At 39.2% G+C, this 17,772-nt stretch overlaps 1 protein-coding gene across 2 annotated transcripts; it reads right to left on the reverse strand.

The window, feature by feature from the left end:
• Positions 1 to 1,421: 1,421 nt before the first annotated feature.
• Positions 1,422 to 11,386, reverse strand: CCDC179 (coiled-coil domain containing 179). 2 transcript variants are annotated; one of them, XM_042905437.1, is made up of 5 exons: positions 11,198 to 11,386; positions 10,141 to 10,185; positions 8,570 to 8,669; positions 7,997 to 8,094; positions 1,422 to 1,626 (listed from the first exon to the last, which is right to left on the reverse strand). In XM_042905437.1, exons 1-5 carry the CDS (start codon positions 11,239 to 11,241, stop codon positions 1,539 to 1,541), a joined length of 375 nt encoding a protein of 124 aa, XP_042761371.1. In that variant the 5' UTR covers positions 11,242 to 11,386; the 3' UTR covers positions 1,422 to 1,538. The 2 variants fall into 2 exon arrangements, with proteins under 2 accessions (XP_042761371.1, XP_042761370.1); XM_042905436.1 differs by lacking the exon at positions 11,198 to 11,386 and adding an exon at positions 10,963 to 11,108 and having other exon boundaries at positions 8,570 to 8,674.
• Positions 11,387 to 17,772: the final 6,386 nt, after the last annotated feature.

A 17,772-nucleotide genomic window follows, 5' to 3' on the forward strand; every position in this document is an offset into this window, starting at 1 on the left:
ATTTCCTGTTTCTTGGCATGCCTAGAAATTTTGATTGGATAATAGACATTGGACACTGATAGTAGACAGAGAGTAAACAAGTATGACCTTTTTGAGTTTCACCGTATGCATATGCAGTTTAGCATTCAACAAAGACTCAATATAAGCCATTGCAGATCTACAAAGTACTTTGAGTAGTTCCTTACTTTCTGGAATTTGGCCCTACAACTTCCAGTTACCCCAAGATTCCTGAATTCTTATCTTTGTTCCTCAGAGTTCATCTTTACCTCAGGAAAACTACTGTGCTCTGCTTATGGTCCTCTTCTCTGCATCAAGATCTGGAACACTTCTCCAGGCAGTAAATGGGATTCATTTTGTTTCCGCTCTCTTAGAGATCACAGCCCTTTTTGACTTTTGCCTAATTTCTGAAATTTTGTTTTTAGTATTTTGTCCTGTTTTCTAGTTGTTACTGTGAAAGCATAATTCCGATAACTTCTTTTAACCCAGAATAAGAATCCCCTGTACTTTATTTATTTATTTTTTAAAATGTTTATTTATTTTTGAGAGAGAGAGACACACACACACACATGGAATCTGAAGCAAGCTCCAGACTCTGAGCTGTCAGCACAGAGCCCGATGTAGGGCTGGAACCTTTGAACTGCGAGATCATGACCCGAGCCGAGGTCGGACGCTCAACTGACTGAGCCACCCAGGTGACCCATCCCTGTACTTTACTTTAAATTTTATTTTGGAAACTACAAATCAGTTATCAAATATAATGTTTTTATTAATTCAGCAGTCAGTACTTTGTTTATAAAATAATTGTGGTAATTCTATTTGCATGTTAGAAATTACTTATGGAATTAAGACAGCATTTTACAAAGATAGATGTGATTATTATTTATACATAAAAGTAAAATTTAATTCAGTATTTAAATTTTACCTTAAATGAAAATTTTAATCACATGATAGCTCACTTGCAGTATGGAGATATAGTATAGGCTTTAGTTATATTAAAACTCTTTCTGGGGAGTCTGAGTGGCTCAGTCAGTTAAGGATCCAACTCTTGATTTCAGCTCAGGTCATGATCTCACAGTTCATGGGTTCAGGCCCCACATCGGGATCTGCCCTTGCAGTGTGGAGTCTGGTTGGGAGCCTCTCTCTCCTCTCTCTGCCCCTCCTCTACTCTCTCTTTCTCAAAATAAATAAACTTAGGGATTGTGTAAAGATTTTAAACATTTTATTTAAACACAAGTCGTTATAAATATACAGCAGAGAAAATATCTTTTCCCCCTTTGTTAAAGCATAATTCTATATCTTTAGATAGGTGATATATTTCCATGCAAAAATTTAAACAGGAGTATATAATTTTTAAGGACCTGTATATTTTATTATTCGTTGAAAAAGCAGAAAATCCCAAATTTACCACAGGAAAAAAAAGGTGATAATGAATTATGGTATTTAATAAAATTCTAGACCCTGTGGTTTAGATGTTACATGGTTGCACTGCATTTATTTTGCTGAAATGACAGAGTATTGCCTTTATTTTTCAAATGAAGTCAAATTATGAGATGCCACTTGATGTTATAAATCTGCATGTTATGGTCTGGCATGATTTCTTCTGTACAGATTCCAGCTTTACGACCACTAGAAGAAATTAAAATACATAAAGAAAAATAGATTCAATTAAAATGTATACAAAGAAAATTTTATATAAAGCTATAAATTATTTGGGAAAGGCCTCGAGAGGGAGTATACTTTCTTATACAAAAAGAATTTTATAAAGAACTGGAAATGCTATTCTAAATTATAGCAATGTCACATTCAGATAATAACCAAATATGAAAGGCACTATTATCAAATAACTCATTACAGGGAATGAATATGATATAAAGATTTTTTTCCCCTATGAGTCAGGTAACAAACACTATAAGCAGGAAGAATTTGTAGAAATGAAAAATAACAGTTTGGTGGAAGGGTTAAAGTCGTTTCTAAACATAATGGCTATGATGGAGATGTTAAGCATAGGGGTTTTCTTTTTTCTTTTCCAGTCTTATGGCTTGTGGTTGTGAAAGCATATTATAGGTATCTGTTGAGAGTGTTTTAAGTCTTGAAATGACTTAAAGTGAACACCAGGGACAAATAAGTGAAAATAGAAAGAGTTCATATACCAGTATTGGCAGGAATTTAACCATCAAATACTATTTCAGGATTATTTTAATATCCATGATTATGATTAGTAATGATATAATTAAGAGACAATTTTGTTATAGAGACTTTAGACAGACAAAAACCAAAACAAAAACACCTTTCAAACTTTTTACATCTAGGTGCTCTAGCCTTATCAGGCATATCCTCTGTTCGCCTGGGTACACTCCATATGTTGAAAATACTTACCTGTATGGACTCAGGTTTTTATTTTCATCCCAAACCATTTAAGTTGTACAAATACTGTTGTTATATATTTTCCTGAAGCCAAAGGTCAATTTAAGAATAAAGAAAAAGAGGAGAGGGTATTAGTAGGGATGCTGTTGATAACCCGGCAATTTGCAGAAGATGTAAGAGAAGAAAAAGTGCAAGGGTCAGTACAGTTGAATGCCGTGTTACCCTGTGTGGTCTGGTTTGCGTGCTTATCGTCATTACAGCTTTGCAACAAGATCGGTTAGACAAATTGAGAGTAAACATTTACGTTCACTTGAAACAATTTGAAAATGCTGTGACATTTTATTTTGACCATGTGTTACAAAATGATCACGTGTCCACAATGATTTGGAAATCAGACGAAACCAAACCAAATCAGACAAAATTGGGCCTGACCACATTGGAGAAGCACTGAGAGTTCAAGCCTCAATATGATACAGTAAACCTCTTGGTCAACATATAGAAGAAACACTAGAACAGGGTTTTCACGGTACCTCCCTGCTATTATTGCCCTGTGGGGAGTGGGGAGAGGCCCTTTAGCCTAGGGTGTACTTTGGGGCTTTGAGGCCCCTGATGTTCTTTCTTGGTAGAAGGGTGCATTTTCTCTCTTACAGGATATAAGAGCTCTCATGACTACCTAATACTGCCAAAGGAAAATATCTAGATTCTTTGAAGACAATTCCAGAATCCTTGTAGTAAGGAGAATAAGTACTAGATTGAACTCAGGCTTCTCATATGTCATACATTTTATATTCTATATTTTCATTTACTTGGAGACATTTTAGTTGTCTCTGAAAGCTCAAGTAAGTTGGTTGGATAATTGATATAGAACAATCTTGTAGATGCTTCTATAAAAAAAAAATCTGTCAGCTCAAGGAAAAAAAAAAAAAGGAGTTTTTTAATGGAGAAATCCTAAACGGTGTGTTGTTGAGTGGCAAGTCACAAGGAGAGAAGATTCCTGGCAGGAGATACCTGAACTGGCAATGAGGTTGGAAAAATTAACCAAACTAATGTGTGTCCATAAATTAAAAGTTAAAAGGCTCAGAAGTTGTGACAATTGCCATACCCTCTAGAAAGGTGGTTGCAAGAGTCACTGCTGCCTTCTCCCTCATATCCCTTATTATTATACTTTCCCAAGGCATAACTGTACCGATGTAAAATACGTTGTGCGAGCATATTTCAATGCATATCTAAGAGGCCATGATTATGTGGCGGTATTACAAACACTAGCCTATCAGCAAGGAAAGAGCTGTGTGGATATTTAAGACAGTGCAGTAACTCTGTAAGGTTGAGGATCCTGGATTTGTAGGTGGCAATCGAAAGCTCCTTTGACTATGCAAAGACAAATCAAGGGGTGGGGGATGCTGAAGGGTTAAACTGTTACTAATAATTTGTAGTTAGTCCAAAACTAAAGAGGAGGGTGAATTTTAGAACGAAGACCATCACAGCCTGAAAAAGGAAGGCACTTTCCTCCACACTAATGGAGTCTTGATTCTCTTCAGAGCAGCAAAGAAGCCAGTTGAATTTTTCACCACTCTAAACATACTTGCAGCTAGGGGTGGCCAGTGACTCCATTTGGACAAAAGAAATATAAGTGAGTGTTTCCAGACTGATGTGTAAAAGAACTTGGAAATCATCAGTCCCATCCTCATTAGAAAAAAGTTGAACCAACTGAAAATCAACAACTCTTCTACATCCATCAGAGAATTGAGGTCATGGGACACACTGCTGTCCTGGAACCTGGAGAGACCAATGATGCTCCTGGAGCCAACACTGTCCCAATAGGAACACTCAAACTTTAATGGACGAATTGCTGCACCTCAGTATGGATAAGCTTCAAAGTTAAAAACTCAGGGTGGGGGGCCAGTCTTAGGGAGGCCCCCATATTTCCTTGAGTTTTACCTCCAGGAGCCCCACCAGGTCTTACTGTGATAATCAGGGGAAAACCTCCTTTCGCATCCAGCAGTAGGAGGGGAAAAGCAACTATTTTGAAATTCTCCAGGGCTCTCTCTTCTCCTTAATAGGGCCCTCAAGGGAAACTATTTTATCAGAACCTAAACAAATTGGGCTTTATTAAACCCTCACTGACCTGGGGAAGGGGAATAGCTGAATCCAGACTCTTCTACATGGCAGAGAGAAATACCCAACTCCAGTTCCCTATAGACTCCCTGTTTCACTTAAGGGTAAATGTAGCTCAATAGTTCTAAGGGCACAGACTCACTAAAAGCCTGAGACCTAATCATAGGCCATAATAGGCTTCTCTTTCCCCCACAGTTTACCACCACATTAGTAAGGCTCCTATACAGTATCAGAAAAGTCCAACGTATGCTGCAAGCCTCAGTTCCTGCTTAGAAGGAGTCTCCAGGGGAACTCAAATACAAGAGGAGACACAAAAATAAGGACACCAGAGTAAATTTTCACCTCTGACACTACAGGTACAGCAAACAGGAAACATAGCCTAAATCCTAGCCAGATAAACACAAAATCTCACACTAAAGGTTTGTCTATCTCAGTTTCTAACTTACTCAGTGTATCATGTCTGGCCCTTAACAACAACAACAAAATATAAGACATGCTAAAAAGTAAAAACAAAAACAAACAAAAAACAGCCTGAAGAGATAAAGCAAGCATCAGATCCAGACTCAGATATGGTAGAGATTTTGGAATGATCAGGTTGGGAATTTAAAATAATTATGACCAGGGGTGCCTGAGTGGCTCAGTTAAGCATCCAACTCTTGATTTCAGCTTAAGTCATGATCTCACAGTTCATGTGAGCCCACATCGGGCTCTCTAACAGCGTAGCCTGCTTGGGATTCTCTGTCCCTCCCCTTCTCTCTTCCCCTCCTCCACTTGCTGTCTCTCAAAAATAAACATTAAAAAGAATTTAAAAATGAAATAAAAATGATCAATACACTAAGGACTCTACTGGCAAAATGGACAAGATGCAAAAACAGATGAGTAATGTCAGGAAAAAAAAAGATAATTCTAAGAGAGAATTAAAAGCAAATGCTATAAATCTAAAACATTGGCATACATTAAGAATGCCATTGATGGGCTCTCATCAGTAGACTGACACAGTAGAGAAAAGAATTGGAGCTTGACACTATGTCAAAAAAACCTATCCAAACTAAAAAGAAAAAAGAAAAAAGGATGAGAGGGAAAAAAAGGGAATAGAATACCTAAGAACTGTGGGACAATTAAAAACTATAAAAACAAATTAAATCCAACAATATATATAAGTTTTAATATTTTATTGAAGATTTGTGTATCTGTGCTTTGAGAGACAGTAGTCTGTCATTTCTTTTCTTATAATGTCTTTGGTTTAGGTATTAGAGTAAGTAATGCTGGCCTCACATAATAAGTGAGGAAGTTTTCTCTGTGCTTCTATTTTCTGCAAGAGATTGTAGAGAACTCGTATAATTTCCCTTTTAAATGTCTGGTAGAGTTCACCAGGGAACCTATCTGGGCCTGGTGCTTTCTATTTTAGAATTTAGTAATTTAATTTTATTGATAAAATTTATTATAGTTGACTCAACTGCTGGTATGAGCTCTTTGTCCTCTGTCCTATAATTTTTTCTCTTGGAATGTAGACACTGTGTCTACCATTGTGGAAGCCTTTTTGAGACCATGAGAATAAAAATCATATGAGAAGTTTGAAGGATCATAAAGACAGAGGGAACCTGGGACTTCTTTGGTGATTTTTGGAGCCAACATGTCAGTTGTAGACTGCCTAGGTCAGGAGTTCTTCTTTGGAGACAACATATACTCTTATATGATTAAACCACTGAAGTTGAGTTTCTGTTATAAAGAGCTAAAGTTAGCAATTCCTGCTTTACATAATTATTCATTAGTTGTGCTTGTAAAATATTTTCTTTCAAAAAGAAAACCAACAGGAAAAAAATCATAATTATTGGAAATAAAATTTTTCCCAAATTTTTCTGTAATTAAATATAATATAATCCTAATCCTGGAGATTGCCTGAATAAGGCCAGGGCTCACTACTAAGTTGGAAGAGGAATGTATGAGGAAAATGGGGATTTTCACCCTGAAAAAAACCATAAATATGAAGGAAGGTAACAGTTGTCTTCAAGTATCTGAAGGGCTTTAAAATGGAGGGCAATTGGATTCATGTCTGGGTACAAGAAATATAATTAATACTACATGTAAAAGGCTCATGGAGGCATTATGACATGTTATGTGGAAGCACTTTTGAATTCTTGTCAACAATAGGGGCTCAGTCAGTTAAGCATCCAACTCTTGATTTCAGCTCAGGTCATGATCTTGTGAGTTTGCGCTCCACACCAGGCTCCACGCTGACAGTGTGGAGCCTACTCGGAATTCTCTCTCTCTCCCTCTCTGTCTGCCCCTCCCATGCTCTCTCTCTTTCTCAAAATAAGTAAAATAAACTTAAAAAAAAACTAAAGAAATATATAAATAAGTAAGTAAATAAGTAAATAAGTAAGTGAGTAAATAAGTAAGTAAATCCACATCAAATATATGCAAAAATGGAATAAGCTGTAATTGGTGTAGATTGTTCTGATGTTGCAAGTGATCAAGCCTAGGCTGAATAACTATTTGGCAGGAGTTTTTGTAATTTATTTTCTAAATAATACAATCCAAAAGATTTAAGTAATGATTTGGGGAAGTCGAGGTCATATATGGTAAAGCAAAAACTGAAAACCAGAGTGATGTGGTATATAAGATTTTAGTCTTTTCAGTAAACCCCATCATCTCCAGGAAACAATCTGCAAAGGAGATTTAAATAGGCTCTCTACTTCTCTCCATTGGACAGAGAGCCACTTCTTTTTGTGAAGTGCCAGCTAGGTCCCTGAGATATAATGGTGAAGGTTAAAATAAATGTATTTGGACATAATGGGTTCCTGGTCATCAGCGCTGCTTTTAACTCTGAAAAACCAGATATCATCACCATCTATTACTGTTTCATTGATCTCAACTACATGTTCTACATGTTCCAGTATGATGATTCTACCCTGGCAAATGCAATGGCACAGTCAAGGCTGAGAACTGAAATGTGTTATTGACGGAAAGCCCATCTCCATCTTGCAGGAGCAAGATCCCACCAACATCAAATGGGGTGATGCTTTTGCTGAATATGTTGTGGAGTTCACTGGTGTCTTCACTACCATGGAGAAGGCTGGGGCGTGCTTGAAGGGTGGAGACAAGAAGGTCATCATATCTGTCTCTTCTGCTAATGCCTCCATGTTTATGATGGGTGTGAACCATGAGAAGTATGACAACTCCTTCAAGGTTATTGGCAATGCCTCCTGCATCACCAACTGCTGGGCCCCTTGGGCCAATGTCATCTATGACAACTTTCATGTCATGGAGGGACTTAGGACCACAGTGCATGCCATAACTGCCATCCAAAAGACCTTGGACCTCTGGGAAGCTGTGGCATGATGGCTGAGGAGCTTCTATTGGCATCACCAAGACTGTGTGCAAGGTCATCCTTGAGCTGAATGGGAAGCTCACTGGCATGATCCATGTCCACACCCCCAGTGTGTCAGTCATGAATCTGATCTTCCTGGGGAAAGCTGTCAAATATGATGACATCAAGAAGGTGGGCTACACTGACCTGGTTGTCTCCTGCAACTTTAATAGTGACAGCCACTCTTCCACCTTTGATGCTGGGGCTGGCATTGCTCTCAGGGACCACTTTGTCAAGCTCATTTCCTGGTACAACAATGAATTCAGCTACAGCATCTGGGTGGTAGGCCTTATGGTCCACATGTCCTCCAAAGAATGAGAACCCCCAGACCCAGGGAGAGGACAAGAGGAAGAGAGAAGCCCTCAGCTGCCGGGGAGTCCTTGCCCCAACTCATCCGCCAACACACTGAAAATCTGGGCTGAAATTCATCGTAGAGCCCCTGAAGAAGGAGAGGGGCTTAAAGAGCCCTACCTTGTCATGTACCATCGATAAAGTACACTTTACCCAGCCAAAGAGAGAGAGAGAGAGAGAGAGAGAGATTTAAATAATAGATGAGAATTTGATTAGAGGAGTTTTAAGGTGACTTCCCAGACTACTATTACACATTTCTCAAAGGAAAAGGGAAACCCAAAATTTAGAGTACTGCATAAATTAAAAATAAGGATGTGTTTTGCATTTAAGGAGCTGTTGATTTCAGTGAAGTCTCTATGTTGTACTTACTAGGAGTCCTGGTTCTGGAATAGGTGCAGGTCTTGTAAACCGTTTACTAAGTTTCCTCTTCTGTTTCCTTAGGTTTTGCATATTCTCAATACGTTTATCTCTGAACTTTTGGAAAATTAAAAGGAAGGAAAACAAATAATACTTTTTATAACAAAAAGTTAACATGCTGATTGTATATTTTTAATGTCAGTAAAAAATATAAATACAACCAGTACATAGCTATGTAAAAGTAGGAAAAAAATCCTTTTTCAAATGTGTGGTTCCTAGATGAAGAAAACACCCTAGAGCATCCCTAGAGTTTTCAAATGAGCCTGTTTCATCTCTCTCTTTCTCTTTCTCTCTCTTTTTTAAAGTTTATTTATTTTGAGAGGAAGAATGGAGGAGGGGCAGAGAGAGAAAGAGAGAGAGAGAGAGAGAGAGAATCCCAAGCAGGCCTTGCTCTGTCAGCATGGAGCCTCACGTGGAGCTCTCTCTCACAAACTGTGAGATCATAACCTGAACTGAAATCAAGAGTCGAGTGCTCACCGACTGAGTCACCCAGGGGCCCGAGACTATTTACTCTCGATTCCCATTTCACCAACTATGGGACCCCAGACTCATATATATATATATATATATATATATGTGTGTGTGTGTGTGTGTGTGTGTGTGTGTGTGTGTGTTTTATTTTGAAGTGATATTCATTTGGGGCATGGGGCTGGTTCAGTCAGGTTGGTTCAGTCAGTTGGGTTAAGTGCCCAACTCTTAGGATTCTCTCTCACCCTCTCTCTCTGCTTCTGTCTGTCTCTCTCTTTCTCTCAAAACAAACAAACAAACAAAACTTAAAAACAATAAAATGAAAATAATGTCATTAAAACCCCCAAAGGAATTTCCTTTATAGAAATAAGAAAACAAAATTTATGCACATTCTTTAGTTACTTTAAACACTGCATATGCCAAGCAGAAATTTTTATGTTCCCATTTTATGCCATCTTTAAGTAACAGAGACCTTAAGGGATCAAACTAGAACACTTTGAAGATGAGGAAGAGTATTAGGATGCAGAGTACGTGCATAATAAAAATTTTATCCACTTCCAGTGGGAGTGCAATTGGTATAATTGCTTTGAAAACTACGCGGTATTACTTTATAACAATGAAAAATCGTCTTGTCCTATTATCCAGCCATTCTATTCCTATTATGTTAAAAAAACCAAGAATACAAAGCATTTAGGTTATTCTCATGAAGACTCATCCTAATAGTAGTCACAGTCCTGTGAAAGATAACACAGAAGTATCTAGCTAGTAAAAGTTCTATCATATTAGAGACCCCTGCGCGTAAAAGAACAAGATAAAGTCACAATCTTGAAGTACCCAGAATTATTTATTTTTTTATTTTTCAGAGTGACAGCATGAGTGGGGAAGGCACAGAGGGAGAGGGAGACAGAGGATCTGAAGCGGGCTCTGCACTGACAGCAGTGAGCCTGCTGTGGGGCTCGAGCTCAGGAACCATGAGACCATGACCTGAGCTGAAGCTGGACACTCAACAAACCGAGCCACCCAAATGTCCCCAGAGTTATTTATTTAAACATTACCTGCCGTGCGGTGACATCTGAAGGGCGTGGCTGTCTTGGCCCTTCCTATATAATATGTAAAATTAAAACAAAACCATAAAAATCATGAGCAAACAACTATTCAGTTATTATAATGGGAAGCCTATGCTACTGCTTTTTATTTATGTAATATATGCTTATTATCTCAATTTGCAAAAGGCAGGATCAGAATAAGAACATGAAGGTGAAAATCAGAGTGGAAGATGGCAATAATATCACGAGAAAAAAGAGTCAGCTCTGAATCATATTACAAAGACCACGTAGCATACTGAGATTTATCATGGAAGGAAAGACAGGTATGAGCAATCAGAATATTATGTTTCTGCTGGTCCTCAGGATGATTAAGGAACCCCAGCAAGTAGTATGGTTTTCTGAGACACAGGGAGCTTGGCTTTACTTTCTGGGGTTCCCACACCTTCCACTAATTTCTAAATTGTGCTTTAAATACCTTCCGCTCCCCTCATTTTGCTCCAGTTGTTTAGCCCAAAGACCCAAAAGCAATCTCCTCCCCATCTGAATATTGAGAAACGTATTCTGCCCCACCCCCACTTCTGTAAGCCCCATCCCACCTCCGGGACAAACGACTGAGGGTGCCTGGTTTCTAGTGGGCACAAAGGGAGGCTTTTCCTCCTTCAGGAACCGGCTCAGGATCTAGCCTGTCTACCTCACCCGGGATTCTCAGCCCCCCAGCACCAAAGCGCCCACACTGGCCGTAATCGCCAGTGATCAGTAATCGCAAGTGTCCCAGGCACATGGCCCGGGAAAGGGGCAGACAAGTTGGGTTTGGGGTCTTGGAGAACTCACGGGGTTCACTTGGATGGCTTCGTCCCCCCTACAGCACAGACACATGCTGCAGAGCCTTGGAGCATCCCCCGCTCGGCAAAAGTCCCTGGTCCTGACCAGGACCAAGTCACTGAGGGGTACACCACGCGACACCCCGGAGCCCCGCCCGGCCGCGTCACAATTCTCTTTGTCCTCCCCTGCGGCCCCCTCCCCCCACCCCCCAGTGCCACTGTGGGATCAGGGCTGCTGGGTTTACCACAATTGCCTGTTCTGCCAGTACTCTTGCTCAGACAAGCACATGATACAATAAACAGAGTTTAGTCCTCAACTCTGCCCTCTTTCTGTGGACCTCTAACTTAGTTCCATGGTCCTTCACTTCAGCCTGTCATCGGGTTCTCAGTTCCATCTCCTGGTTGTTTTTCCTGTCATGACTTCCAGTTGGGTCTATCCAGCTATCTGCCTCATCCCTGTCAATCACCGGGCTAAAGAGGGGGAAATATGAGAATTGTCACAATTGCCTAGACATCATCTCCAACTTAAACTGGGTCTTCACCACTGCTTCCCACCTCTTTTATGTTTGCCTTGCTTTTTCTTTTTTTCACTCGGCAGTGGTCCTTCAAACTGTCTCTCCTCTGTTGAAATCTCTGAGCCCACTGTCCTCCAGACACTTTCAGCAGAAGTAGGACAACTCTTGCTTCACACACCGAGAGTGGCTAAAGCTTCAGTAGAGCTTATGCTCAGCACTGTTAGATGAGTGCATATATATTAAATCATCAACTTCTTGCAACAACCTGAGAGAATAAGAGCATGGTTATTGTCATCTGGGAAAAGAAGGCATTAGTGGGTTAAACAACTTGCCCGAGGTTAGGCACTGGGACTTAAATACAGAGTCTGCTAACGGGACCTGTGCTGTTTGATCATGGTGCTGGGCCGCCAGTTGCTTTTAAAAGCCCAGACTGGGGCTACCTCAGTTCCTTCCCACCTGTAAGTCTATAACATTGTCTGTATCCACATTATTCTTTTTTCCCTATAACCCCATTAAATTGAAAAAGTTGTTGCCCTTCTGTTTTTGTCTCGAACAAATCTGTTCATTTTTGTTCCCATGCCATTTTCCTCTTAGAAGCCTCCTCAGAGACCTTGCTCTAGATTATTCCCTTCCCTTGCTAACATCTGTATCTTGCCTGTTTTCTTTAAACAATTAAATGCAAGATGCTCAACTCATCCCCTATTTAAGGTAATAAACCAAAGCCCTTTGAACAACAGCTAATTGTAACTATTGCCCATCCCCTCTATTTACAATAAATAATCCTAAAAGCTGCTGGATGAGATCGGATTCCCATTCCTCTTCTTTACGTCTAATGCAATATTTGGCTTACTGCAACCTTCAACCCCCATTGGTACTTGTTTCAAAGTAGGTCTCTGGTGATCTTCCTACTGAATCCAGTGGGCATTTTCTATTACATGACATTTGCTTCGTGTTAGAAGCTGCAGAGATTTCTCTTGGAAGGGTTAGGCTTGGGAAGATTAAATAATCTTACTCACCCAGGGTGCTGAAAACCATTGGCCACTTCCTTCCTGCAACTCTCCTCTCTGGGAAGAATACAACTTAGAAAAATTGTGTGATCTTGCTCATGATCACGCTCCAGAAACTGATTGGAAATCCTGTGATTTTTCTAATATGCCATGTTGCCTCAAGAACATATGTTTTGGGTACTTACTATTACAGATCTCACTAGGTCCTGGGAATACAAAGATAAATAAACTCATTCGCTGCCCTCAAGGAAAGTCGACAAACTAGCAACAATAAAAAAGTAAAACAGTGTGTTGGGAGTAGTAATAAGGACACATGTTCCGTTAATTTCGTGGCAAATCCTTGTGATTAATGGATAGGGAATTCAGTGCAGTCCCTTCAGGTTTTTGGCACCTCTAATTATTGTAACCTCTTACTTCAATCCACTATTTCTAGTTCTGTCCTCATGGGCCTCATAAAATAAAGTCATTCTCCTCTACATGATGATAAGGTTGGCGAAGAGGCTGAGGTTGTCAGACTCTACAGGCTTTGAGGAGGGAGCCCACAAATTGGGAATCAGACCTCTGAGGAGGGGAATATCGACAGGATGAACTGGTACCCCTGGATGTTGGTTTGGCGGGGGGATCCTTCAGAGCTGGGGATCAGAGATCTCTTAGGAGGCACTATCTGGCAGGTGCTATAAGACCAACTCTGATTGTATAGAAAAGAGAGAAACTGGAAACAACTGTTGCTGGAGACAAAGGCTACTGCCAGGTGAAGTGTCACTGCTGGGGTGACAACTGAGGGCAAGAAAACAGGCACAAGTGAGATCCTTCTCCACTCCACTCACCTTCCTATTTCCCTCCAGCATCCTCACCCCCTGATTGGCTAAACCTACCAGGACTCCAGCTGGCCAGATCTCCAACTTTTTATTTCTAAAGAGAAATAAAATATGCAGAGTCCCAGCCCAGGCTTTATTTACAAGGTAGGATATGGAAGGGCAGGTTTGGAGCCAAAAGACAACAGTTTAATGTGGCACAGCGACCATCGTGCCCCAAATCACCTGCAGTCCTTGGATTATACATCTTCGAGAACGGTTTCAAGCCTCCCCATTATCCAGGTTGATAACTTGTATTACACTACAGTTAGCCAATGTCCTGCACCAGACACAAAGCTCAAAGTGTGGTATAAGGAAGAGCCAGAAGGGCAAGAGCATTAACTTCCCAAGTTCAGGCAGTACATTTGCATAAACATTACCTTTGCAGAAATGGATAAAATTTAACTGTAAAATGAATTATGAAAACTCCTGAATACTAAATGCAAGCACAGTCAATATTCCTGTTTGTTCATGTTTGATCGGTATAGAGCTACAATTCTCAAAGTAAACTCCAGAAACTACCATTTCAAAGTGTTTATAATTTTATGTGAAAAATAAAACAAGTAAATAAGCCACCCTTTCCCCTTACATAAAAATAGGTACCAAGTTCAAATAAGTTTGGGACATTCTAACAAAGGTTAAACAAAGGTAAACACCTAACTTTACTGCAGGGCCACTCAGAACTGGTAATATGCTGAAGTAATTATGAATATACTAGACAAAGGTATAGTATACAGTGTTTCTCCAACTTATTTACTTGTGGGACCAGACCCTCTTTTTTAGTGTGCCATTCATAATGGAAGATTCTATATTAAAGATAGTAGTTATTTCTGAATAACTAAATATTATTTTGTATTACTTCAAGCATGACATATTGATTATGTCACAAACTGACAACCCTGGGTATCCATATTTAAATCACAATTTTTTCACGTTCCAATGATTTTCCTCATTTTCTTCCTAAGGAACATTTGCTGATTTTTGTTTTAGATTTTAAATGCAGTTTCTTAATGCAAGTAAGATTCACTGTTATAGTGTTTCCACAAAACAGAATTTGTAGAAAGATGTAAATATTTCATTCGCATCTTAAAAAAACAGCTCATCCTGTTTGTTTGATGTTTCCATAATTAGGTTTTATTTTTGTAAATTTGTACAAAACCAGAGCAAGTTCTTAAAGAATTAACTTGTAGGCTTTTCCACATAAATGAAACAACTTGTGTAGAAATATAGATAGAATATCAACATTGATCTAATTTGTACCATTATTCACAGATTTTCGGTTTTGTTCATTTTCTGGGTTTATAGTGGGTCATGGAATCTATTTTGGGGCATTAAGAAACTTTAATTATTTACTTTGATTTCAATGCAACTGTTTACCTTTTGATGTGAAACTGTTTTACAGAGTAAATGGAAGAACTTTGCCTAATTTGGGTATTTAGGGTTTTCTAATGACTTTATTTTTTAAAATAAAGTTTGAAGGAGTAAATCCTCTTCAAGTCATAGTATTCTTTAAATACTGAAAATATGTCTTACGATTAAAGCGTATTCCCTTTTGATGACAGAGTGCTATTTTTTATTTAGTAAGGAGATGTGTACAGGCTCACCACTCTTTCTTCTGGACTGTTCTTTCATTCAACAGATATCTGTACCCACTGAGTGCTCTTTTGTTCCAGGCTCTGTGCTTGTGCTGAAGTTTTTGTGCTGAGCAGGTAGATAGGAGTCCTCTCTGAATAAGTCCTCTTTAAAATAATAGCCAGTGCAGGGCCAACTTCACGGTTGCAGGGTCTGTGCAGTCACCCAGGGAGTCATGCTTCAAAAGATTAATGCTCTGTTCTTGCTGTCTTAAAACGCTTAATTTTTAAGCAGCCCTGCATTTTTCTTTGGCACTACGACCTGCAAATTGCGCTAAATGGTCTTAAACCTAGCCTCCGAAGTTTGTGAGAAATTGTCTATCTTTCTGCCTGTCTGTACTGAGTTTATAACAGATTTTCTTTTTTTTTTTTTTCTGTACCTAGGCAATTATATTGTGAAATCTAGGTTATAGACTTTAAGTTTGTCCATATAGTAAGTTACATCTTTTTAGATTCAACTTTTTCCAACCTGTCAAGAACAGTTTTTTTTTCTTTTCTATAGCACACCTTCATGTCTTATGCCATGAACCTTGCTGCCATTCAATTAAACTTTCTCCTAAGTAGTTTTACACTTGGTCTGCATTTCAGCCTCCTTACCTTTGCTGACTCTGCACCTATCATGACTGTCCCAATATAAAGCCAGATCCGTCCTCGAAATTATTCCTCAGAGGGGCGCCCCGGTGGCTCAGTTGGTTAAGAATCCAACTTAGGCTCAGGTCATGATCTCACGGCTGGGCTCCTGAGTTTGAGCCCTGCATCGGGCACTGTGCTGATAGCTTGGAGCCTGGAGCCTGCTTCAGATTCTGTGTCTCCCTCTGTCTCTGCCCCTCCCCTGCTCACACTCTCTCTTTCTCTCTCTGAAAAATGAATAAACTTAAAAAAAAAAAAAATATATATATATCTAAATTGAGTCCAAGATAAAAGAATTAAAAAAAAATTATTCCTCAGAAAAGAGTAAGTTGCTTTATGCCAGAATCTTTATGAAGTCTCTGTATTTCAGACCCCTTTAGTTTGAAAAAGCAGAGTTCTTCAGAAAAATGTATTGGTTGGGAATGGACTTGAATGCCAGCTTTGGGTACTTATCAAGGTCCCCTATATGAATTGGCAAAACAAAGTAATTTAGTAATTATCTCTTTTAAAAGTCATTGTATGCAAGTCTTTTAAAGATCACTTTAAAGATCAATTGAATAAATAAGTGGCTGTATTTTGGAGATCTTTAATATACACTTACAGCACAAATGAACAGAACAAACAACTTCTAATGTTACGTGAAAGAGTACTTAGGCTTTGGATAAATTTCCAGTAACATGTAATAGGATCAAACTAGAATTTAGAAAGGGCTGTGTTTCAAGGCACTGAGATGGGAATGAAAAGTTAATATCTTTAAAAACTGCTCAAAAAGTGGCTTTGGCAACAATTTTTTATTTATTTATTTATTTATTTATTTATTTATTTATTTATTTATTTTTTTTTTTAATTTAATTTTATTTTTTTAATATATGAAATTTACTGTCAAATTGGTTTCCATACAACACCCAGTGCTCATCCCAAAAGGTGCCCTCCTCAATACCCATCACCCACCCTGCCCTCCCTCCCACCCTGCCCTCCCTCCCACCCCCCATCAACCCTCAGTTTGTTCTCAGTTTTTAACAGTCTCTTATGCTTTGGCTCTCTCCCACTCTAACCTCTTTTTTTTTTTTTTTTTTCCTTCCCCTCCCCCATGGGTTTCTGTTATGTTTCTCAGGATCCACATAAGAGTGAAACCATATGGTATCTGTCTTTCTCTGTATGGCTTATTTCACTTAGCATCACACTCTCCAGTTCCATCCATGTTGCTACAAAAGGCCATATTTCATTCTTTCTCATTGCCACGTAGTATTCCATTGTGTATATAAACCACAATTTCTTTATCCATTCATCAGTTGATGGACATTTAGGCTCTTTCCATAATTTGGCTATTGTTGAGAGTGCCGCTATAAACATTGGGGTACAGGTGCCCCTATGCATCAGTACTCCTGTATCCCTTGGATAAATTCCTAGCAGTGCTATTGCTGGGTCATAGGGTAGGTCTATTTTTAATTTTCTGAGGAACCTCCACACTGCTTTCCAGAGCGGCTGCACCAATTTGCATTCCCACCAACAGTGCAAGAGGGTTCCTGTTTCTCCACATCCTCTCCAGCATCTATAGTCTCCTGATTTCTTCATTTTGGCCACTCTGACTGGCGTGAGGTGGTATCTGAGTGTGGTTTTGATTTGTATTTCCCTGATAAGGAGCGACGTTGAACATCTTTTCATGTGCCTGTTGGCCATCCGGATGTCTTCTTTAGAGAAGTGTCTATTCATGTTTTCTGCCCATTTCTTCACTGGGTTATTTGTTTTTCGGGTGTGGAGTTTGATGAGCTCTTTATAGATTTTGGATACTAGCCCTTTGTCCGATGTGTCATTTGCAAATATCTTTTCCCATTCCGTTGGTTGCCTTTTAGTTTTGTTGGTTGTTTCCTTTGCTGTGCAGAAGCTTTTTATCTTCATAAGGTCCCAGTAATTCACTTTTGCTTTTAATTCCCTTGCCTTTGGGGATGTGCCGAGTAAGAGATTGCTACGGCTGAGGTCAGAGAGGTCTTTTCCTGCTTTCTCCTCTAAGGTTTTGATGGTTTCCTGTCTCACATTCAGGTCCTTTATCCATTTTGAGTTTATTTTTGTGAATGGTGTGAGAAAGTGGTCTAGTTTCAACCTTCTGCATGTTGCTGTCCAGTTCTCCCAGCACCATTTGTTAAAGAGACTGTCTTTTTTCCATTGGATGTTCTTTCCTGCTT

Source organism: Panthera leo, chromosome D1 (assembly GCF_018350215.1).
Source record: "Panthera leo isolate Ple1 chromosome D1, P.leo_Ple1_pat1.1, whole genome shotgun sequence".
NCBI lineage: Eukaryota > Metazoa > Chordata > Mammalia > Carnivora > Felidae > Panthera > Panthera leo.